This window comes from Mustelus asterias, chromosome 27 (genome assembly GCF_964213995.1).
Source record: "Mustelus asterias chromosome 27, sMusAst1.hap1.1, whole genome shotgun sequence".
In the NCBI taxonomy this organism is placed as follows: Eukaryota; Metazoa; Chordata; class Chondrichthyes; order Carcharhiniformes; family Triakidae; genus Mustelus; species Mustelus asterias.
The window spans coordinates 36,006,941-36,024,814 of record NC_135827.1 but is presented as its reverse complement, the minus strand read 5'-3'; the positions used below and the strand labels follow the sequence as shown (position 1 = coordinate 36,024,814).

The 17,874-nt window shown below is 45.1% G+C and overlaps 1 protein-coding gene across 5 annotated transcripts in view; it reads left to right on the top strand.

Annotated features, from left to right (window-relative positions):
* Positions 1 to 17,874, top strand: part of usp28 (ubiquitin specific peptidase 28) — a 99,181-nt gene that overhangs the window by 49,462 nt on the left and 31,845 nt on the right. For 3 of the 5 annotated variants that reach the window (XM_078199013.1, XM_078199015.1, XM_078199014.1), the window contains exons 6-15: positions 306 to 392; positions 839 to 976; positions 3,354 to 3,424; positions 4,256 to 4,332; positions 5,492 to 5,640; positions 7,697 to 7,824; positions 9,494 to 9,589; positions 11,761 to 11,943; positions 13,092 to 13,309; positions 17,018 to 17,088. In XM_078199013.1, coding sequence (XP_078055139.1) covers positions 306 to 392; positions 839 to 976; positions 3,354 to 3,424; positions 4,256 to 4,332; positions 5,492 to 5,640; positions 7,697 to 7,824; positions 9,494 to 9,589; positions 11,761 to 11,943; positions 13,092 to 13,309; positions 17,018 to 17,088 — 1,218 coding nt within the window. The remainder of the gene's footprint in view (positions 1 to 305; positions 393 to 838; positions 977 to 3,353; positions 3,425 to 4,255; positions 4,333 to 5,491; positions 5,641 to 7,696; positions 7,825 to 9,493; positions 9,590 to 11,760; positions 11,944 to 13,091; positions 13,310 to 17,017; positions 17,089 to 17,874) is intronic. The other 2 variants (XM_078199017.1, XM_078199016.1) reach the window with 1 other exon arrangement.

Genomic DNA, 17,874 nt, shown 5'->3' with positions numbered 1-17,874 from the left:
AGCAGACTCGATGGGTCGAGTGGCCTAATTCTGCTCCTATGTCTTATGGTCTAACATGCAGACTCCACACGGATAAACCCAAGCAGGGAATTGAACCCGGGTCCCTGGTGCTGTGAGGCAGCAATGCTAGCCACAGTACCACCGTGCGCCCAATGACATATCTGTAAGCTATGGAACAAGTCCAGTTGGATTCTGTGTGACAGATGTTCACTTTGGTTCTGCACCTTTGGGTTGAGGCTGTTTGGAATTTCCAGAGACTTCTATGTGACGCTTCTAACTCTTTTTTTTGTATATTTTGATTTTAGTCCCTATTCCAACTGCCTGAATTTCGACGGCTAGTGCTGAACTACACAGTACCAGAAAACCCACACGAAAACTGCAGAAGCCACGCAGTAAGTTCATCTGTGAAGTGATCGAAAAGTACAAAAAAAATGGATTTACAAGGATGATTCCAAAACTGAGATTTTAGAACTATTGGGAGAGACTATGCAGGTGGAGGAGTGACCTAATAGAGGCTTTTCAAATTAGAAAGAGTTTCGTTTCAATAGGGTAAACATAGAGAATGTTTCCACCTATGGAGAAGGCCAAATTTAGGGGTCTTAAGTATAAGATAGTCATTAATAACTCTGATGGAGAGTTTGGGAGAAACTCAGACTGGTGAGAATTTGAACGTGGAGACAGATAGCATAGATGTGTTTATCTGGCACAGGAGGGAGAAAGGAATAGAGTTATGCTGACAGGGTGGGAGGATGTTTGTGTACCACATAAACACAAGCATGGACCACTTGGATTGATTATATTAATTGTCATTTGCAACTTCGTATTGTTCATTGAATAGGAGCAGCGAAACTTGGCATTTATGCAAGAACTGCGGTGTCTGTTTGCCTTGATGGTTGCCTCTAAGCGGAAGTATGTTGATCCATCAAATGCAGTCGATCTCCTTAAGGACGCTTTCAGATCAAGTGAAGCACAGCAGGTGGGTCAGAGAATCACTCCTTATATCTAAAAAAAGTACTGAGATTCTAACATCAATAGAGGTGTAGAACTACACAACTTCAACATAAAGCCATAAATGCTGGTAACAATGGAAAATTCTGGAATTCTCCTATTGGTCAGTGGCACAGTGGTTAGCACTTCCATCTCACAGCGCCAGGGACCCGGGTTCAATTCCCAGCTTGAATCACTGTGCGGAGTCTGTACATTCTCCCTGTGTCTGCGTGGGTTTCCTCCGGATGCTCCGGTTTCCTCCCACAGTCTGAAAGATGTGCTGGTTAGGATGCATTGGCCGTGCTAAATTCTCCCTCAGTGTACCCGAACAGGCGTCGGAGTGTGGCAACTAGGGGATTCTCCCAGTAACTTCATTGCAGTGTTAATGTAAGCCTACTTGTGACAGTAATAAATTAACTTTAGGTCTGTCAACATGTGGAAGAGAAGTTAATGGTTCTGTTACACCGATGAGTGTTCAATAAGATAAGATCATAAGAAATGGGAGCAAAAGTAGGCCATTCAGCTCCTTGAGCCTGCTCCTCCATTCAATAATATCATGCCTGATCTACTTGTTGCCTTAATTCTACTTTCCTGCCTGTCCCCTATAACTCTTGGCTCTCTGTCTAAGTCAGTCTTGAACATGCTCAGTGACCCAGCCTCCACAGTTCGTTGGGGACGAGAACTCTCAGCATAATGACCCTCTGAAAGAAAATTCTTCTCATCTCCATCTTGAATTGGAGTCAATTCCTAGTTCTACATTTCCCCACGAGAGGAAACATCCTCTCAGCACCTACCCTGACAAGCTCCCTCAGAATCGTATACAAGTTAATCTATCTTTCTGTTTTAGATGATGATATACCTGTTATTAAAATATAATTATTTTAACACTGGCCTGACTTGATATCTCGTAGAATGGTGAATGAGTCATAGAATCCTACAGTGCAGAAGGAGGCCATTTGGCCCATCAAGTCTGCACCGACCACAATCCCATCCATGCCCTATTCCCGTAACCCCACATATTTACCCTGCTAATCCCCCTGACACGAGCCCCATAACCCCATGTAGTTACCCTACCTAGTCCCCCTGACACTAGGGCAATTTTAGCATGGCCAATCCACCTAACTCGCACATCTTTGGACTGTGGGAGGAAAGCGGAGCACCCGGAGGAAACCCACAAAGACACAGGGAGAACGTGCAAACTCCACACAGACAATGACCCAAGGCCGGAATTAAACCCAGGTCCCTGGAGCTATGAGGCAGCAGTGCTGGCCACTGTGCCACCCATTGAATGAATGTAGGTCATTCAACTAGTGTACTTAACATTTCACATTGTATCATGCACTTTGTTCCATTTATTGTATATTCATTTCTTTGCATTTCAGATACTTCAAGTAACTTTATCCATTATAACTAAACTGATAGGCACACCACAACTGGACAAATAGTAAATGATTTTGTATCCATTTCTTATGGAAGGATTTCCTAAGTGAAGTCTGAAAGATTCTTGTGCTTTTTTTGGCCAATTTGGCAATATTCAAACCTCTGAAGCAATACTAGATGTTTCGCCATATTATACTGAGAAATACGCAAATGCAGTACTGTAGAAGTGCTGCATTGTCAGTGATGGTCTCTCTTTGGTTGGAGGCCCTGCCCATTTGTTCAGGTAGTTCGGCTGCACATTAAGAACCTGCGTTAACTTCTCCATCCAATACTGTCCATTGAGAAGTTGGTTCTAAGACTGTACGTTGACTCCTAGATCTAGACTCTTGTCAGCTTGATTGTGTTTGGGGCGGCACAGTGGTTAGCACTGCTGCCTCACAGTGCCAGGGACCCGGGTTTGATTCCCGGCTCGGGTCACTGTGCAGAATCTGCAAGTTCTCCCCGTGTCTGCGTGGGTTTCCTCTGGGTGCTCCGGTTTCCTCGCACAGTCCAAAGATGTGCGGGTTAGGTGGATTGGCCATGCTAAAATTGCCCTAGTGCCAGGGGGACTAGCTCGGATAAATACATGGGGTTATGGGGATAGGGCCTGGGTGGGATTATGGTCGATCAGACTCGAAGGTCCGAATTGCCTCCTTCAGCGCTGTAGGATTCTATGATGGCATTACTTCTGTGGGTTTAAGAAGTTCAGTTTGAACTCCATGCCAGGATTTGAACACACAACCTAGGCTGACACTTCAGCTCAGCTGCATTTTCGGAAGTGCCATTGCCCTTCAGATGAGATGTTAACCCTAACTTAGACTTGCAATTAAAGGTGAAAATGTTGGGTTAGTGTAACTGGAATTGGGGACAATGAAAGCAGATTAAGAGCTGTGTTTATCTGCAAAAGCCTCTTAATGCTCTCTGCATTATTCTCTCTTTTTAACCAGGATGTGAGTGAGTTTACCCACAAACTCCTGGACTGGCTGGAGGATGCATTCCAGATGGCAGCAAATAGGAAGTAAGTTCAGCTCACTGAAGGGACTCCGTAGGGAGCATTGTTACCTGCAGTGGACGTCAGGCTCTGCAGCAATCAGCAATCAAATTTGACAAAAAGGGACATTATCATGTTCTGGTAATAATGTCCCCAAGTTATTGGAAAAAGTGGTGCAAAGGGGGGGGTGGCATTGTGGCACAGTGGGCGGCACGATGGCACAGTGGTTAACACTGCTGTCTCACAGCACCAGGAACCTGGGTTCGATTCCCGGCTTCGGTCACCGTCTGTGTGGAGTTTGCACGTTCTCCCTGTGTCTACATGGGTTTCCTTCGGGTGTTCCGGTTTCCTCCCACAGCCTGAAAGATGTGCTGGTTAGGTACATTGACCCGAACAGGCGCCGGAATGTGGCGACTAAGGGAATTTCACAGTAACTTCATTGCAGTGTTAATGTAAGCCTTACTTGTGACTAATAAATAAACTTTTTAGCTTTACTTTAAATTTTCTCAGGCTGCACGATTTGTATCTGCTGATCACTATTCAGCTCCTCCATGCAACTGGGTAGTAATTCATTTAAGCCAGTTTCCCCACTTCTATCACCAACACTATCCTGGGAAATACCACTGTGCACTGAGCTCCATTCTGACAAACAACCATCCACCCCTTCTCTCTGCTGTTTGCCTCTTAGTCAACTTTGTAACCCTGCTGTCCGTAGCTCATTAATCCTACGGCCTTCGTTTTTCTTAAATCTATTATGTGACACTCCCACCTGTTTATTCTGTCTTTCATCTCGATTAACTATTAAAAGAAGGCTGTTGGATGAAATCAAAAATATTAATTGTCTTTGATACGTTGTAGGAATTCACAGAAAAAGTCGCAAAACCCAATGGTGGAACTCTTCTATGGAACGTTCTTGGCTGAAGGCATTCATGACGGTACTAGCTTCCTGTTGTGATTTGTCAACAGGGCTTCATTTACTAGTCTAAAACTATTGGTAGTTATTCTTTCTGTCATATCATTATAAATTGCTCATAAGAGTTTGGGTTGGCAGCTTGTCCTGTGATTATTGGGAAATTGATCATCAACCCATCCCTGATGGGCTGATGATTTTTGCGTATTCATTCATGAGATGTGGACATCTTTGCAAGGTCAATGTTGATTGCCTATCCCCAAATTCCCCTTGATGAAGGTGGAGAACAGCCACCTTCTTGGATTTAACTGAATGGCTTAGACCATTAGACCCTTTTCAGAGAGCTTAAAGTTAACCACATTGCTGTGGGTCTGGAATCACAGAAAGGTCAGACTGGGTAAGGATGGCAAATTTCCTTCCCCAAAGGGCATTAATGAACCAGTTTGTTTTTTTATGACAATCTGGGAGTTTCATAGTCAGCATCACAGATACAAGCTTTATTTTCGTAGATTTATTTAATTAACTGAGTTTAAATTCCACAACTGCCATGGTGATATTTGAAAAGTCTCTGTAACAATAGTACAGTAATATACTCATATTTTTAACTGTACAGGAAGAACGTATTTTCTAAGAGGGCGGCACAGTGGTTAGCACTGCTGTCCCACAGCGTCAGGGACCCAGGTGTGATTCCCGGCTTGGGTCACTGTCTGTGTGGAGTCTGCACTTCTCCCCGTGTCTGTGTGGATTTCCTCTGAGAGCTCCAGTTTCCTCCCACAGTCCGAAAGACATGCTGGTTAGGTGCATTGACCATGCTAAATTCTCCCTCAGTGTACCTGAACAGGCGTTGGAGTGTGGCGACTAGGGGATTTTCACAGTAACTTCATTGCAGTGTTAATGTAAGCCTACTTGTGACACTAATAAATAAACTTTTTTAAAAACTTGAAACTAAGTCCTCCAAACGGCAGACAGTTGACTGACCATATTTTCTGCAAACGCTCATTTATAACTTTTTAACTTTGTTTTTAACACTAGTTGTATCTGATGTGAATAAAAACGCACTCACTGTATTCCTGACAAAACACGAACCAATTGCTTCTGAATATTTGGTTGCATTATGCCATTGTAAACAAGTGCATCATGTGAAACAGGCTGAGATTCTTTATTTCTCTCTGCCACTGTTACAGGCAAAATGTTCTCCAACATTGAAACGTTCGGACAGTATCCTCTGCAGGTTAATGGTTTCAATGATCTCCATGAGTGCCTGGAAGGCGCCATGGTGGTTGGGGAGATAGAGACACTGCACTCGGATCAGTCAGTCACATCTGGCCAAGAGGTGAGCTGTCTTCTGAATGGTACGTGCTGGGGATGAGAGGTGGCTGGCAGCTCGTGTGCATAGTCTTTACTGGACTCGTCCCTGTATCGCCACCCTGCCTACCTGAGAGAGAAAGAGAGACCCCTAACCATAAGACAAAGGAGCAGAATTAGGCCATTCGGCCCATCAAGTCTGCTCCACCATTCAATCATAGCTGATATTTTTCTCATCCCCATTCTCCTACCTTTTCTCCATAACCCCTGATCCCCTTATTAATCAAGAACCTACCTATCTCTGCCTTAAAGACACTCAATGACCTGGCCTCCACACCCTTCTGCGGCAAAGAGTTCCACAGATTCACCTCTCTCTCGTTGAAGAAATTCCTCCTCATCTCTGTTTTAAAGGATCGTCCCTTTAGCCTGAGGTTGTGCCCTCTGGTTCTAGTTTTTCCTACTAGCGGAAACGTCCCCTCCAATTTGAGAAACCTGCATCAAAGATTCCTCTATGGCAAGACCTGTAATGCACCAATGTTTAAGTTATTATGGCAAAGTCTTGTCTTCATAGAATTGAGGCCTGGGGCCCAATGTTTGTTCATGGGATGCAGCACCATTATAAATGTGGTGAGCCACCTTCTTGAACTGTTGTAGTCCATGTGGTGTAGGTACGTTCATAGTGTCATTAGCGGGGGAGTTTCAGGACTGTGACCAACCGCAGTGAAGAACCACATGTGGCAGCTCACCACCACCTTCTCAAGGGCAATTAGTGATGCAGCTGCTACCAAGGCACAATGGGGGAAAGACCACTGTGTCAGGACTTTTAACCAACGTACACCGAGGGGCTGGTAACCAGGTAAAACCCCTTAGAGACTGTAAGCTTAAACCTGACTGTATCTAGTCAATGTAACTGTTGAAGCACCTCAGAGTGCGACACGATCGAAGTATATAATTTATATGTTTATATAGGCTATTGAGTTGGACAATCAGCCATGATCGTGACGAATGGCAGAGCAGGCTTGAAGGGTCGACTGGCCTCCTGCTGTTCCTATCTTCTATGAACAGCATTGTACTCCCTGCAACAAAAACATTGAAATGTTTGTAATGTTCTCATTCCCGTATTGAAGCGCCTCAGAGTGCATCTTCATCTCTGCAGAAAATGTGAATATCATTGTACTTTACCATCATGATGATTTGAACTGCTTATTTCAGGTATTCTATGAATAAACATGTTTTTACAAAGAATAATACTGATGGACATTAAATGCTGGCCTGCCTAATGACTCCCATATTCCCATGAAAGGATAAATTAAAGAAACACAGGGATGAGAAGGTGCAGGGATTACCTTGCTTCTGCCTTTCATGTCCCCTCATGTTCACCAATCAGTGTTGAATTTCTAGGCCCATAACTGATCCTGCACCACACTGCTGTTTGTGGTTGCAAATGTGCCTGTTTAACAGCAACAGTGGAGTCAAATTACATAGAAACGTAGAAGATAGGAGGAGGCCATTCAGCCCTTCGAGCCTGCTCTGCCATTCATCACCATGGCTGATCATCCAATTCAATAGCCTAGTCCTGCTTTCTCTCCATAACATTTGATCCCATTTACCCCAAATCCCATTGATTTGCCTACTCACCCAACCTGTCCAGATCATGCTGAAGGATCTCTGCATCCTCGTCACAGTTTACCCTCCCACCCAACTCGGTATCATCTGCAAACTTTGAGACGTTGCATTTTGTTCCCTCATCAGATCATTAATGTATATTGTGAATAGCTGGGGTCTCAGCACTGATCCCTGTGGCACCCCACTAGTTACTGCCTGCCAATTTGAAAAGGACCCATTAATTCCTACTCTTTGTTTCCTCTCTGCCAACCAGTTTTCTATCCATCTCAATACACTTGTCCCAATCCTATGCACTCCAATCTCTTAAAGAGATGCGATGAGGGACATTTTCAATATGCAAGTTTTTTTCCCCATTACCTTTTAGATTAATCTGTGAATTACTCAAGGACTTTCTATAATACTGTGTGTGAACTTAGCAAATACGTGATGAACTTTAATTCTGCCCATTTCCTTTCCAGAACTGGTTTACCAAACTACCTCCTGTATTGACTTTTGAACTCTCTAGATTTGAGTTTAATCAGTCTTTGGGTAGACCAGAAAAAATTCACAAGAAACTGGAATTTCCTCACATCATTTATATGGACAGGTGAGTCAATCTTCTGGGTAATGATAAACGTGTATTAGGGAATCAATGACTTTTTAAACATAATTTGGATAACTTGCAAGTCCCTTGAGAGGATCTTCTGTGTAGAGTGAATTATCTGATGTTGCAGATAGATAGACTTACATCTGCAAATGTAGAAATGCAAAGACCTGAATTGATATACCACCTTTCACAACCTCGGGAAATGCCAAAGTGCTTTGCAGCCAATGAAGTCATTTCCTTTACAAGTTTGATCAGTTCTGGAATGTAAGAAACATTGCTGATGGTCGGGTGATTGTTTAGTGCAGTTTAGAGATTTAATTGCAGTCTTTGGAATTGGCTAGTGCAGGTTCAGGGGAGGCGATGGCCTAGTGGTCTTGCCACTAGATTATTAATCCAGAAACTCAGCTAATGTTCTGGGGACCCGGCTTCAAATCCCACCAGTCAGATGGTGGAATTTGAATTCATTAAATAAAATCTGGAATTAAGAATCTACTGATGACCATGAAACCATTGTTGATTGTCGAAAAAACCCATCTGGTTCATTAATGTCCTTTTAGGGAAGGACATTTGCTATCCTTACCTGGTCTGGCCTACATGTGACTCCAGAGCCACAGCAATGTGGTTGACACTCAACTGCTCTCGGGCAACCAGGGATGGGCAATAAATGCTGGCCAACCAGCGATGCCCATGTCCCATGAATGAATAAGATCTGGGTAAATTGGAGACTTAACTTTGAAATGGTTCATCAACTCTTCTCTCCAGTCCATTATGTTCAGACAGTGTGCATTGCATTAACAGAGCTTACAATTAAAATGGCCAGACATCAGATCCCACATTTTCATGAGTTAATGGAGATCTAAATTTGTTTCCCAATTTCACATTTGTTCTTAGGCTTTAACTGGATCTACTAAACTCAGCTTTCTCATCTGAAACGTGAACAGATGTGAGGTTGAATCATGTTGTTATTACTTGTGCACTTGGCGATGGAGATGTGATCTTCATCCTATTGAGGAAACTTGAAGGTGGGTGCAACTTCAAAGTGGTGGGGGGGGGGGGGGGGGGGGGGGGGGGGTGTGCGGGGGGTGGTGGTGTTGAGGTGTGAATCCAGTGGACACATTTCAAATTGTTTTAATTATTCTCTCTTGAACGCTGAGTGAGAAGGTTGTGAGTTTAAAGCCCTCTCCAGAAACTTATGGGTGTAATCCAGGCTGGCACTCCAGTGCCACGCTGAGGGGAATACCCTCCTGTATTTCAGAATGCACGTCATACTGACGCCCCATCTGGACTCTAAAGCGGACATAAAAAGTCTTGTGACCCTATTTAAAAATGAGCAGGCGTATTCTCCCAGTGTCCTAGCCAATTTTTATCCTTCAGCCGACAATAAAGCAGATTATCTGGTCATTCCCTCCTCGCTATTTGAGAAACTTTGCTGTACTGATTTGCTGTTGTGTTTCACTGCATTACAACAGTGGCCTTCATTAGTAACTCATTAGCTGGGAAATGCTCTGGAACATCCTTAAGTTGTGAAAGGCCCGTGATGTACGCATCCTGTGAGTGTGGGGGGGAAAGAAAAGTTGAATACCAATGGTGGCCATCATCCTCTTCATGAAGAATAAGCCATTTGGAATCTTAACTGTACAATAATAACCTCCTGGTTATGTATGCTCAGGTATCTACACAAGAACAAGGAACTTACACGCAGCAGGAGGGACGAGGTGAAGAGGCTGAAAGAGCAGTCAACTGTCCTACAGCAGCGACTGGAGAGGTACGGCCACTCAATCAGACAGAGAGCTGTGCAGTCGCGTTCACCAACTCGGGCATTGGGTTTGTAGCAGCTTCGGCTAAAGGAAGGAGAAAGTTTTCCAATTTGCATCATTAATAGTCTGAAGCGAAATGACTTTGTATCAGCAACATCTTTTCCATTCTGCTGCTCGTAATTCCTCTACACCATCAGAAAGAATGTTCTGCATCTCCCTTTTTGAAATGACATGATGATAAAGAACACCTGCAGCGTGCACAAACTGAGAAATCACTGACTTACATTGTCTCAAAGTGAGCCCAAGCAACCTGGGAACATTCACCTTGCCTCAGGCAAGAGCATTTATATGCTCAGTCTTCTGGAATATTTAACTGATGTTACTAACGAAGCACACAACACAGAAGGAGACTATCCAACCCAGTGTGTGATGGATCTTTGAAAGTGATATGCAATTTGTTCCACTCCAGTGTTCTTTCTGCAGCCCTGCAATGTTTTCCTTTTCCATTATGCATCCAGTTCTCTTTCTATGACAGTAAATTCTTTGCCCCTCACAGATATATTCATTTCATTATCTTTTTCCGTCGCTGTTTCAGGCAGTGCATGCCTGATCCATAACTCGCTTGTTTTAAAAAAAAAAAACTCCCCTGCTAGTTTTGCCAATTACCTCTGTTTACTGACTCTCTTGTGGTGATTGTGAAGTGCAACACAGCAGAGTAAGGGGTCACCTGGCTTGGGGGACCAGTGTGACTCAGAATGGGGTAATCGCCCCATGTGACTCAGGATGGGGTACAAGTCTCTTGGACAGAAGACATGTAGGGGGGCCACGAGACTACTGTTTTCTTATTAATCCTTTCTGTATTCACAAACGAGACTGTGAAAGTGCGTCATTTCACCCTTCTGCCAGCGAAGGCAATCTTTCCTTATTTAATCCATCAAGACCCTTCATAATTTTGAACACCTCTATTAATTCTGCCCTTGGCATTCTCTGCTCTGAAGAGAACAATCCCTACTTTTCTAGCCTTACTGCATAATTGAAGCCCTCCTTCTCTATTTCCTTTCTCGTCTATCTTCTTTCTATCTTCTTTAAAGCCTTGACATCCTTCTTAAAGTTAACATCATTGAAAAGGTATAGGGTCCAAAGGCATTTGTTATTTTAGAGAAAAATAGTTTTGCTCTGTATCCCTTGACAGTGTCTTATTAATAAATCGTTATTGATACCAGAAATGAGTTAAAATTATGAAAGGGGTTGATGGGGTGTAAGCAGAGAAAATATTTTCACTTGAGGTAATCTGAAACAAAGGGTAACAAATATTTAACACAATTACTAATTTCTTTCTCAAAGCCAAGCGAATTTTGCTCAGCACTTCCGCCGTCACATGGACTCCAGCAGTGCAGTCCCCAGTTGCTGAAGCTCCATTCACCATTTGTGGGATTATCTCTGATCAGCATCCCACCTCGACACAGGACATTCTTTTTAATCAGAAGCGTGACCTGGCCTCAAAAAAGAAAAGCATCCATTTTGCGACCAGTGTGAATGGCCCTCTTGAAGGAGAGAAAGGAACCCCCAACCTCAGACATCTTAAACCTTCCCAAAGCCAGTGCTTAATCCAAGGCACTGTTCTGAACGGTTTTGCGCATTAGTCTTGTACCAATTCAAGGCAAAGGGCGGTGAGTGTCTGGAACAAGGTGCCAGAGATAGTAGTAGAGGCGGGTATAATTTTGTCTTTTAAAAAGCATTTAGACAGTTACATGGGTAAGATAGGTACAGAGGGATATGGGCGAAATGCGGGCAATTGGGATTAGTTTAGGGGTTTAAAAAAAAAGGCGGCAAGGACAAGTTGGGCCGAAGGGCCTGCTTCCATGCTGTAAATCTCTATGACAATTACTAATATATCTCGGATTCAGGATAAATTCCTTAACCAGAGCTGTTAGGTAGAATGTGAAAGTTGCAACCACATTGAGTAATTGAGGCAAACAGCATAGATGCATTTAAGGAGAAGGTAGAAAAGTAGATGAGGGTAAAAAGGATAGAAAGTTATCTTAATGGGGTGAGGTGAAGTATGGTGTAGGTGGTGCATGTGGAGTATAAACAGTAACATGGACCAGTTGAACCAAATGGCCTATAAATTCTGTGTAAAGGAGTTGATATTTTCCCTATTTTTCCTTCTCATTTTTAGGTATATGAATTATGGATCTGGTCCTGAACGTTACCCCTTGGCAGACATGCTACAGTATGTCTGGGAGTTTACCAAGACCAAGCCATCATGTGTGCCCCCCACTCAGGACATTGTGGGCACATTGCCAATGTCCCCAACAAGATCTCATCCTAACACTAACGTAGCATCAGCGATGCAAACCAGGTACTCCAGTTGGGACAAGTGCAGCTAAATGTATTCATGCCACGCCTTTAACGTAAAGAAACCTAGAAGCTTCACAGACGAGTGATAAAGCAGCCAGGGTGAGGTTCATTGTGCTGAGTCTGCAGCCTTCGATTTGAGTTCGCTGTGTAAAATCAATAGACATAAGCGTACAGAGAGGGGGGGAATGAGAAATCATTTGGAAGGAAGTTGAAAATTGACTTTAAAAAAAAATTAGTCCTCTGGGTGCGGGCATTGCTGGCAAGGTTAGCTTTTATTGCCTTTCTCCAGGCATTGCTGCGACAGTAATGGTGAGTTAACTTAGCCAACTGCTGCGGCCTGTGTGGTGAAAGCACTCCCACAGTGCTGTTAGGTAGGGGGTTCCAGGACTTTGATCTCGTGACAATAAACAAACGTGGTGATATTTGTCCCAATTAGGATGATGTGCGACTTGTGGGAGGGTGGGAAACTGACGGTGATTTCCATGCACCTTTTGCCCTCTGCTTTTAGGTGGTGGAGATCATGGGTTTGGAAGGTGCTGAGATAGAAGCCTTGGTGAGTTGCTGCAGCCCGCGCTGCCGTAATGCTGCGTTGACAGGGGAGGGAATGTTGTGTTTAAGGTGGTGGGAATGGGGTGCCAAAATTCAGCAAAATGCTTTCTCCTAGATGGTGTTGAGCTTCTTGAGTTTTTTTTATTTTATTCATTCCTGAGACATGGGCGTCGCTGGCTGGCCAGCATTTATTGCCCGTCCCTAGTTGCCCTTGTAGGGCAGTTGAGAGTCAACCACATTGCTGTGTGGTTCTGGAGTCACATGTAGGCCAGACCAGGTAAAGATGGCAGATTCCTTCCCTAAAGGACATTAGTGAACCAGACGGGTTTTTCCAACAATCGATAATGGTTTCATCGTCATCAGTAGATTCTTAATTCCAGATTTTTAAAATTGAATTCAAATTCCACCATCTGCCGCGGTGGGATTCAAATCGGGTTCCCAGAACATTTGTTGACTTTCTGGATTAATAGTCTAGCGATAATACCACTAGACCATCACCTCCCCCATCTTGTTGCATCTGTGCCCATCCACAACTGAATTAAGTAGCGCTGAGCCTCGTAACACCCATATGCTGATGACTGTATTTCATTTTCTCCTCAGTTCCTCAGAAGCGTCGATTGCCGAGACCCCTGAAACTACAAGCCCCCCGAGCACACCCCAACCACAGCGTGCAACTGTGCACAAGCCTTTCACCCAGACCCGGCCTCCCATGGAAATGCCGGCACACCCTGCGCCCCGCCACATCACAGAAGAAGAGCTCAACAACTTCGAGAACTGCCTTCAGCGCTGGAGGGCAGAGGTTGAACATGATATTGCAGGTAAACAGACCGAGAGCCAAGCAGGAATCTCTGTGTGACTGCACCTGGAAGGAATGGTTCATTAGACACACTGCAATCCAATGTAACAGTGAAATACTGCAGATGCTGGAAATTTGAAGTAAAAACAGAAAATGCTGGAACTGTTCAGCTGTATTTACCAGGATGCTGTCTGGGATGGAACACTAAGTTATGAAGAGGGGTTGGATAGGCTTGGGTTGTTTTCGTTGGAGCAGAGAAGACTGAGGGGTGACCTGATTGAGGCCTTCAAGATTATGAAGGGCATGGGGGCCAGGGCAAGGCTAGCTAAGAGGAGGAGCACTCTGGAGGAGGAGGACCTGACTGGGCCTGGAGGTCTGGAGTGCATCTGCTTCAATGCGAGGAGTGTAACGGGTAAAACAGACGAACTTAGGGCCTTAATGCTTGTGCGGAATTTGGATGTGGTTGCGGTGACGGAAACTTGGTTAAAAGAAGGACAGGACTGGCAGCTGAATATTCCGGGGTATAAGTGTTTTAGGCGAGACAGAGGAGGGGCTAAAAAAGGTGGGGGAGTAGCGATATTAGTTAAGGAGCATATTACCGCGGTGCAGAGGGTAGACAACTTAGAGGGGTCATGTACTGAGTCGCTGTGGGTGGAACTCAGAAACAGGAAGGGTGCAGTCACTATGCTGGGGGTGTACTACAGACCACCCAACAGCCCACGGGAAGTGGAGGAAAGGATATGTCAGGAGATTCTGGATAGGTGCAGAAAACATAGGGTTGTTGTAGTGGGGGACTTTAATTTCCCTGGCACAGACTGGAAAGTGCTTAGAGCCTGGGGTCCGGACGGGGAGGAATTTGTAAAATGCGTACTGGAAGGTTCTTTGGAACAGTATGTAGATAGCCCGACTAGAGAGGGGGCTATACTGGACCTAGTTCTGGGAAATGAGCCCGGTCAGGTCGTCAAAGTTTCGGTAGGGGAACATGTGGCAAATAGTGACCACAACTCTGTTAACTTTAGGATAGTAATGGACAAGGATGAGTGCTGTCCTACGGGCAGGGTGCTAAATTGGGGGAAGGCTGACTATAGCCGGATTAGGCAGGAATTGGTGGATGTTGATTCGGAGAGGATGTTCGAGGGTAAGTCCGCGTCTGGCATGTGGGAGTCTTTTAAGGAACTATTGATAAGGCTGCAGGATAGGCATGTGCCTGTAAAAAGGAAAGATAGGAAAGGTAGGATTCGAGAGCCGTGGATAACCAGGGAAATTGAGGATCTGATTAAAATGAAAAGGGAGGCGTACGTTAAGTCCAGGCAACTGAAAACAGATGGAGCTCTGGAGGAATACAGAGAGAGTAGGAAAGAACTCAAACGGGGAGTTAGAAGGGCAAAAAGAGGTCACGAGATGTTCTTGGCAGGCAGGATTAAGGAGAATCCTAAGGCATTCTATTCATACGTTAGGAACAAAAGAGTTGTCAGGGAGAAAATCGGACCTCTCAGGGACAAAGGAGGGGAATTATGCTTAGAACCCAAGGGAATAGGGGAGATCCTAAATGAATACTTTGCATCGGTATTCACGAAGGAGAGGGGCGTGTTAACCGGGAGTGTCTCGGAGGGAGGTGTTGACCCGTTAGAGAAAATCTCCATTACAAGAGAGGAAGTGTTAGGTTTTTTAGGGAACATTAAAACTGACAAAGCCCCAGGGCCTGATGGCATCTATCCTCGACTGCTCAGGGAGACGAGAGGTGAAATTGCTGGGCCTCTGACGGAAATCTTTGTCGCTTCTTTGGACACGGGTGAGGTCCCTGAGGATTGGAGGATAGCGAATGTGGTCCCGTTGTTTAAGAAGGGTAGCAGGGATAACCCAGGAAATTATAGGCCGGTGAGCTTGACGTCCGTGGTAGGGAAGTTGTTGGAGAGGATTCTTCGAGACAGGATGTATGTGCATTTAGAACGGAACAATCTCATTAGTGACAGACAGCATGGTTTTGTAAGAGGGAGGTCGTGCCTTACAAATTTGGTGGAGTTTTTTGAGGAAGTGACAAAAACGGTTGATGAAGGAAGGGCCGTGGATGTCGTCTATATGGATTTCAGTAAGGCATTTGACAAAGTCCCACATGGCAGGTTGGTTAAGAAGGTTAAGGCTCATGGGATACAAGGAGAAGTGGCTAGATGGGTGGAGAACTGGCTTGGCCATAGGAGACAGAGGGTAGTGGTCGAAGGGTCTTTTTCCGGCTGGAGGTCTGTGACCAGTGGTGTTCCGCAGGGCTCTGTACTAGGACCTCTGCTATTTGTGATATATATAAATGATTTGGAAGAAGGTGTAACTGGTGTAATCAGCAAGTTTGCGGATGACACGAAGATGGCTGGAATTGCGGATAGCGAAGAGCATTGTCGGGCAATACAGCAGGATATAGATAGGCTGGAAAATTGGGCGGAGAGGTGGCAGATGGAATTTAATCCGGATAAATGCGAAGTGATGCATTTTGGAAGAAATAATGTAGGGAGGAGTTATACAATAAATGGCAGAGTCATCAGGAGTATAGAAACACAGAGGGACCTAGGTGTGCAAGTCCACAAATCCTTGAAGGTGGCAACACAGGTGGAGAAGGTGGTGAAGAAGGCATATGGTATGCTTGCCTTTATAGGACGGGGTATAGAGTATAAAAGCTGGAGTCTGATGATGCAGCTGTATAGAACGCTGGTTAGGCCACATTTGGAGTACTGCGTCCAGTTCTGGTCGCCGCACGACCAGAAGGACGTGGAGGCATTGGAGAGAGTGCAGAGAAGGTTTACCAGGATGTTGCCTGGTATGGAGGGTCTTAGCTATGAGGAGAGATTGGGTAGACTGGGGTTGTTCTCCTTGGAAAGACGGAGAATGAGGGGAGATCTAATAGAGGTATACAAGATTATGAAGGGTATAGATAGGGTGAACAGTGGGAAGCTTTTTCCCAGGTCGGAGGTGACGATCACGAGGGGCCACGGGCTCAAGCTGAGAGGGGCGAAGTATAACTCAGACATCAGAGGGACGTTTTTTACACAGAGGGTGGTGGGGGCCTGGAATGCGCTGCCAAGTAGGGTGGTGGAGGCAGGCACGCTGACATCGTTTAAGACTTACCTGGATAGTCACATGAGCAGCCTGGGAATGGAGGGATACAAACGATTGGTCTAGTTGGACCAAGGAGCGGCACAGGCTTGGAGGGCCGAAGGGCCTGTTTCCTGTGCTGTACTGTTCTTTGTTCTTTGTATGGACAGGGTGGATAGGGAGCAGCTGTTCCCCTTAGTTTAAGGGTCAGTTATGAGGGGACACAAGTTAAAAGTGAGGGGTGGGAGGTTTAGGGGGGAGTTGAGGAAAAATGTTTTTACTCAGAGGGTGGTGAGGATCTGGAATGCGCTGACTGGGAGGGTGGTGGAGGCGGGGTGCCTCACATCCTTTAAAAAGTACCTGGATGAGTACTTGGCACGCCATAACATTCAAGGCTATGGGCCAAGTGCTGGCAAATGGGATTAGGTGGGCAGGTTAGGACATTTCATGCTTCGGTGCAGAATCGATGGACTGAAGGGCCTCTTCTGCACTGTAGGATTTTGTGATTCTGTTCTGGCAGCATCCGTGGAGAGAAACAGGGTTAACGTTTTGGGTTGATGACCCTTCACTAGAACCAGATGACTTTAAGAATTGCAGCTCCACTTTGCTCAACCAGCCTTTTAATTTGTTTGTACCTTTTTTTTTGAAGACCTAAAGGACAGCATCACACAGATCACACAATCAATTGAACAGATGTACATGGACAGCTTAATGTGTCAGGTAAAGATCAAATTCATAATTTACTACTTAGGTGTACGTAGCGGTCAGTGCCTTGGGTGAAAAAAAAGAGATGCTGGTCTCCTCTTTTGGCCCAGTGCGTATGGCAATAATGTGATGTTAAAATGACCAATCAGACTTGGGAGGTCCTGGATTCAGATCCCTTAACCCTCGCTGAGTCAGCTGGCCTCAGCTAGAGCCGTGGCAGCTCAAAAGCGCTGTCAGGTCCACTCGCAAACAGCAACATAGAAACGTAGACACATAGAAGATAGGAGCAGTAGGAGGCCAATCAGCCCTTCCAGACTGCTCCACTATTCACTGCGATCATGACTGATTGTCCAACTCAATAGCCTAATCCTGCTTTCTCCCCATAACCTTTGATTCCATTCGCCCCAAGTGCTATATCCAGCCGCCTCTTGAATACATTCAATGTTTTGGCATCAACTACTTCCTGTGGTAATGAATTCCACAGGCTCACCACTCTTTGGGTGAAGAAATGTCTCCTCATCTCCATCCTAAATGGTCTACCCTGTATCCTCAGGATGTGACCCCTGGTTCTGGATCCCCCACCATCGGGAACATCCTCCCTGCATCGACCCTGTCTAGTCCTGTTAAAATGTTATAAGTCTCTGAGATCCCCCCTCATTCATCTGAGCTCCAGTGAAAACAATCCTAACTGGGTCAATCTCTCCTCATACATCAGTTCCTCCATCCCCGGATTCAGCCTGGTAAACCTTTGCTGCACTCCCTTGAGAGCAAGAACATCCTTCCTCAGAAAAGGAGACCAAA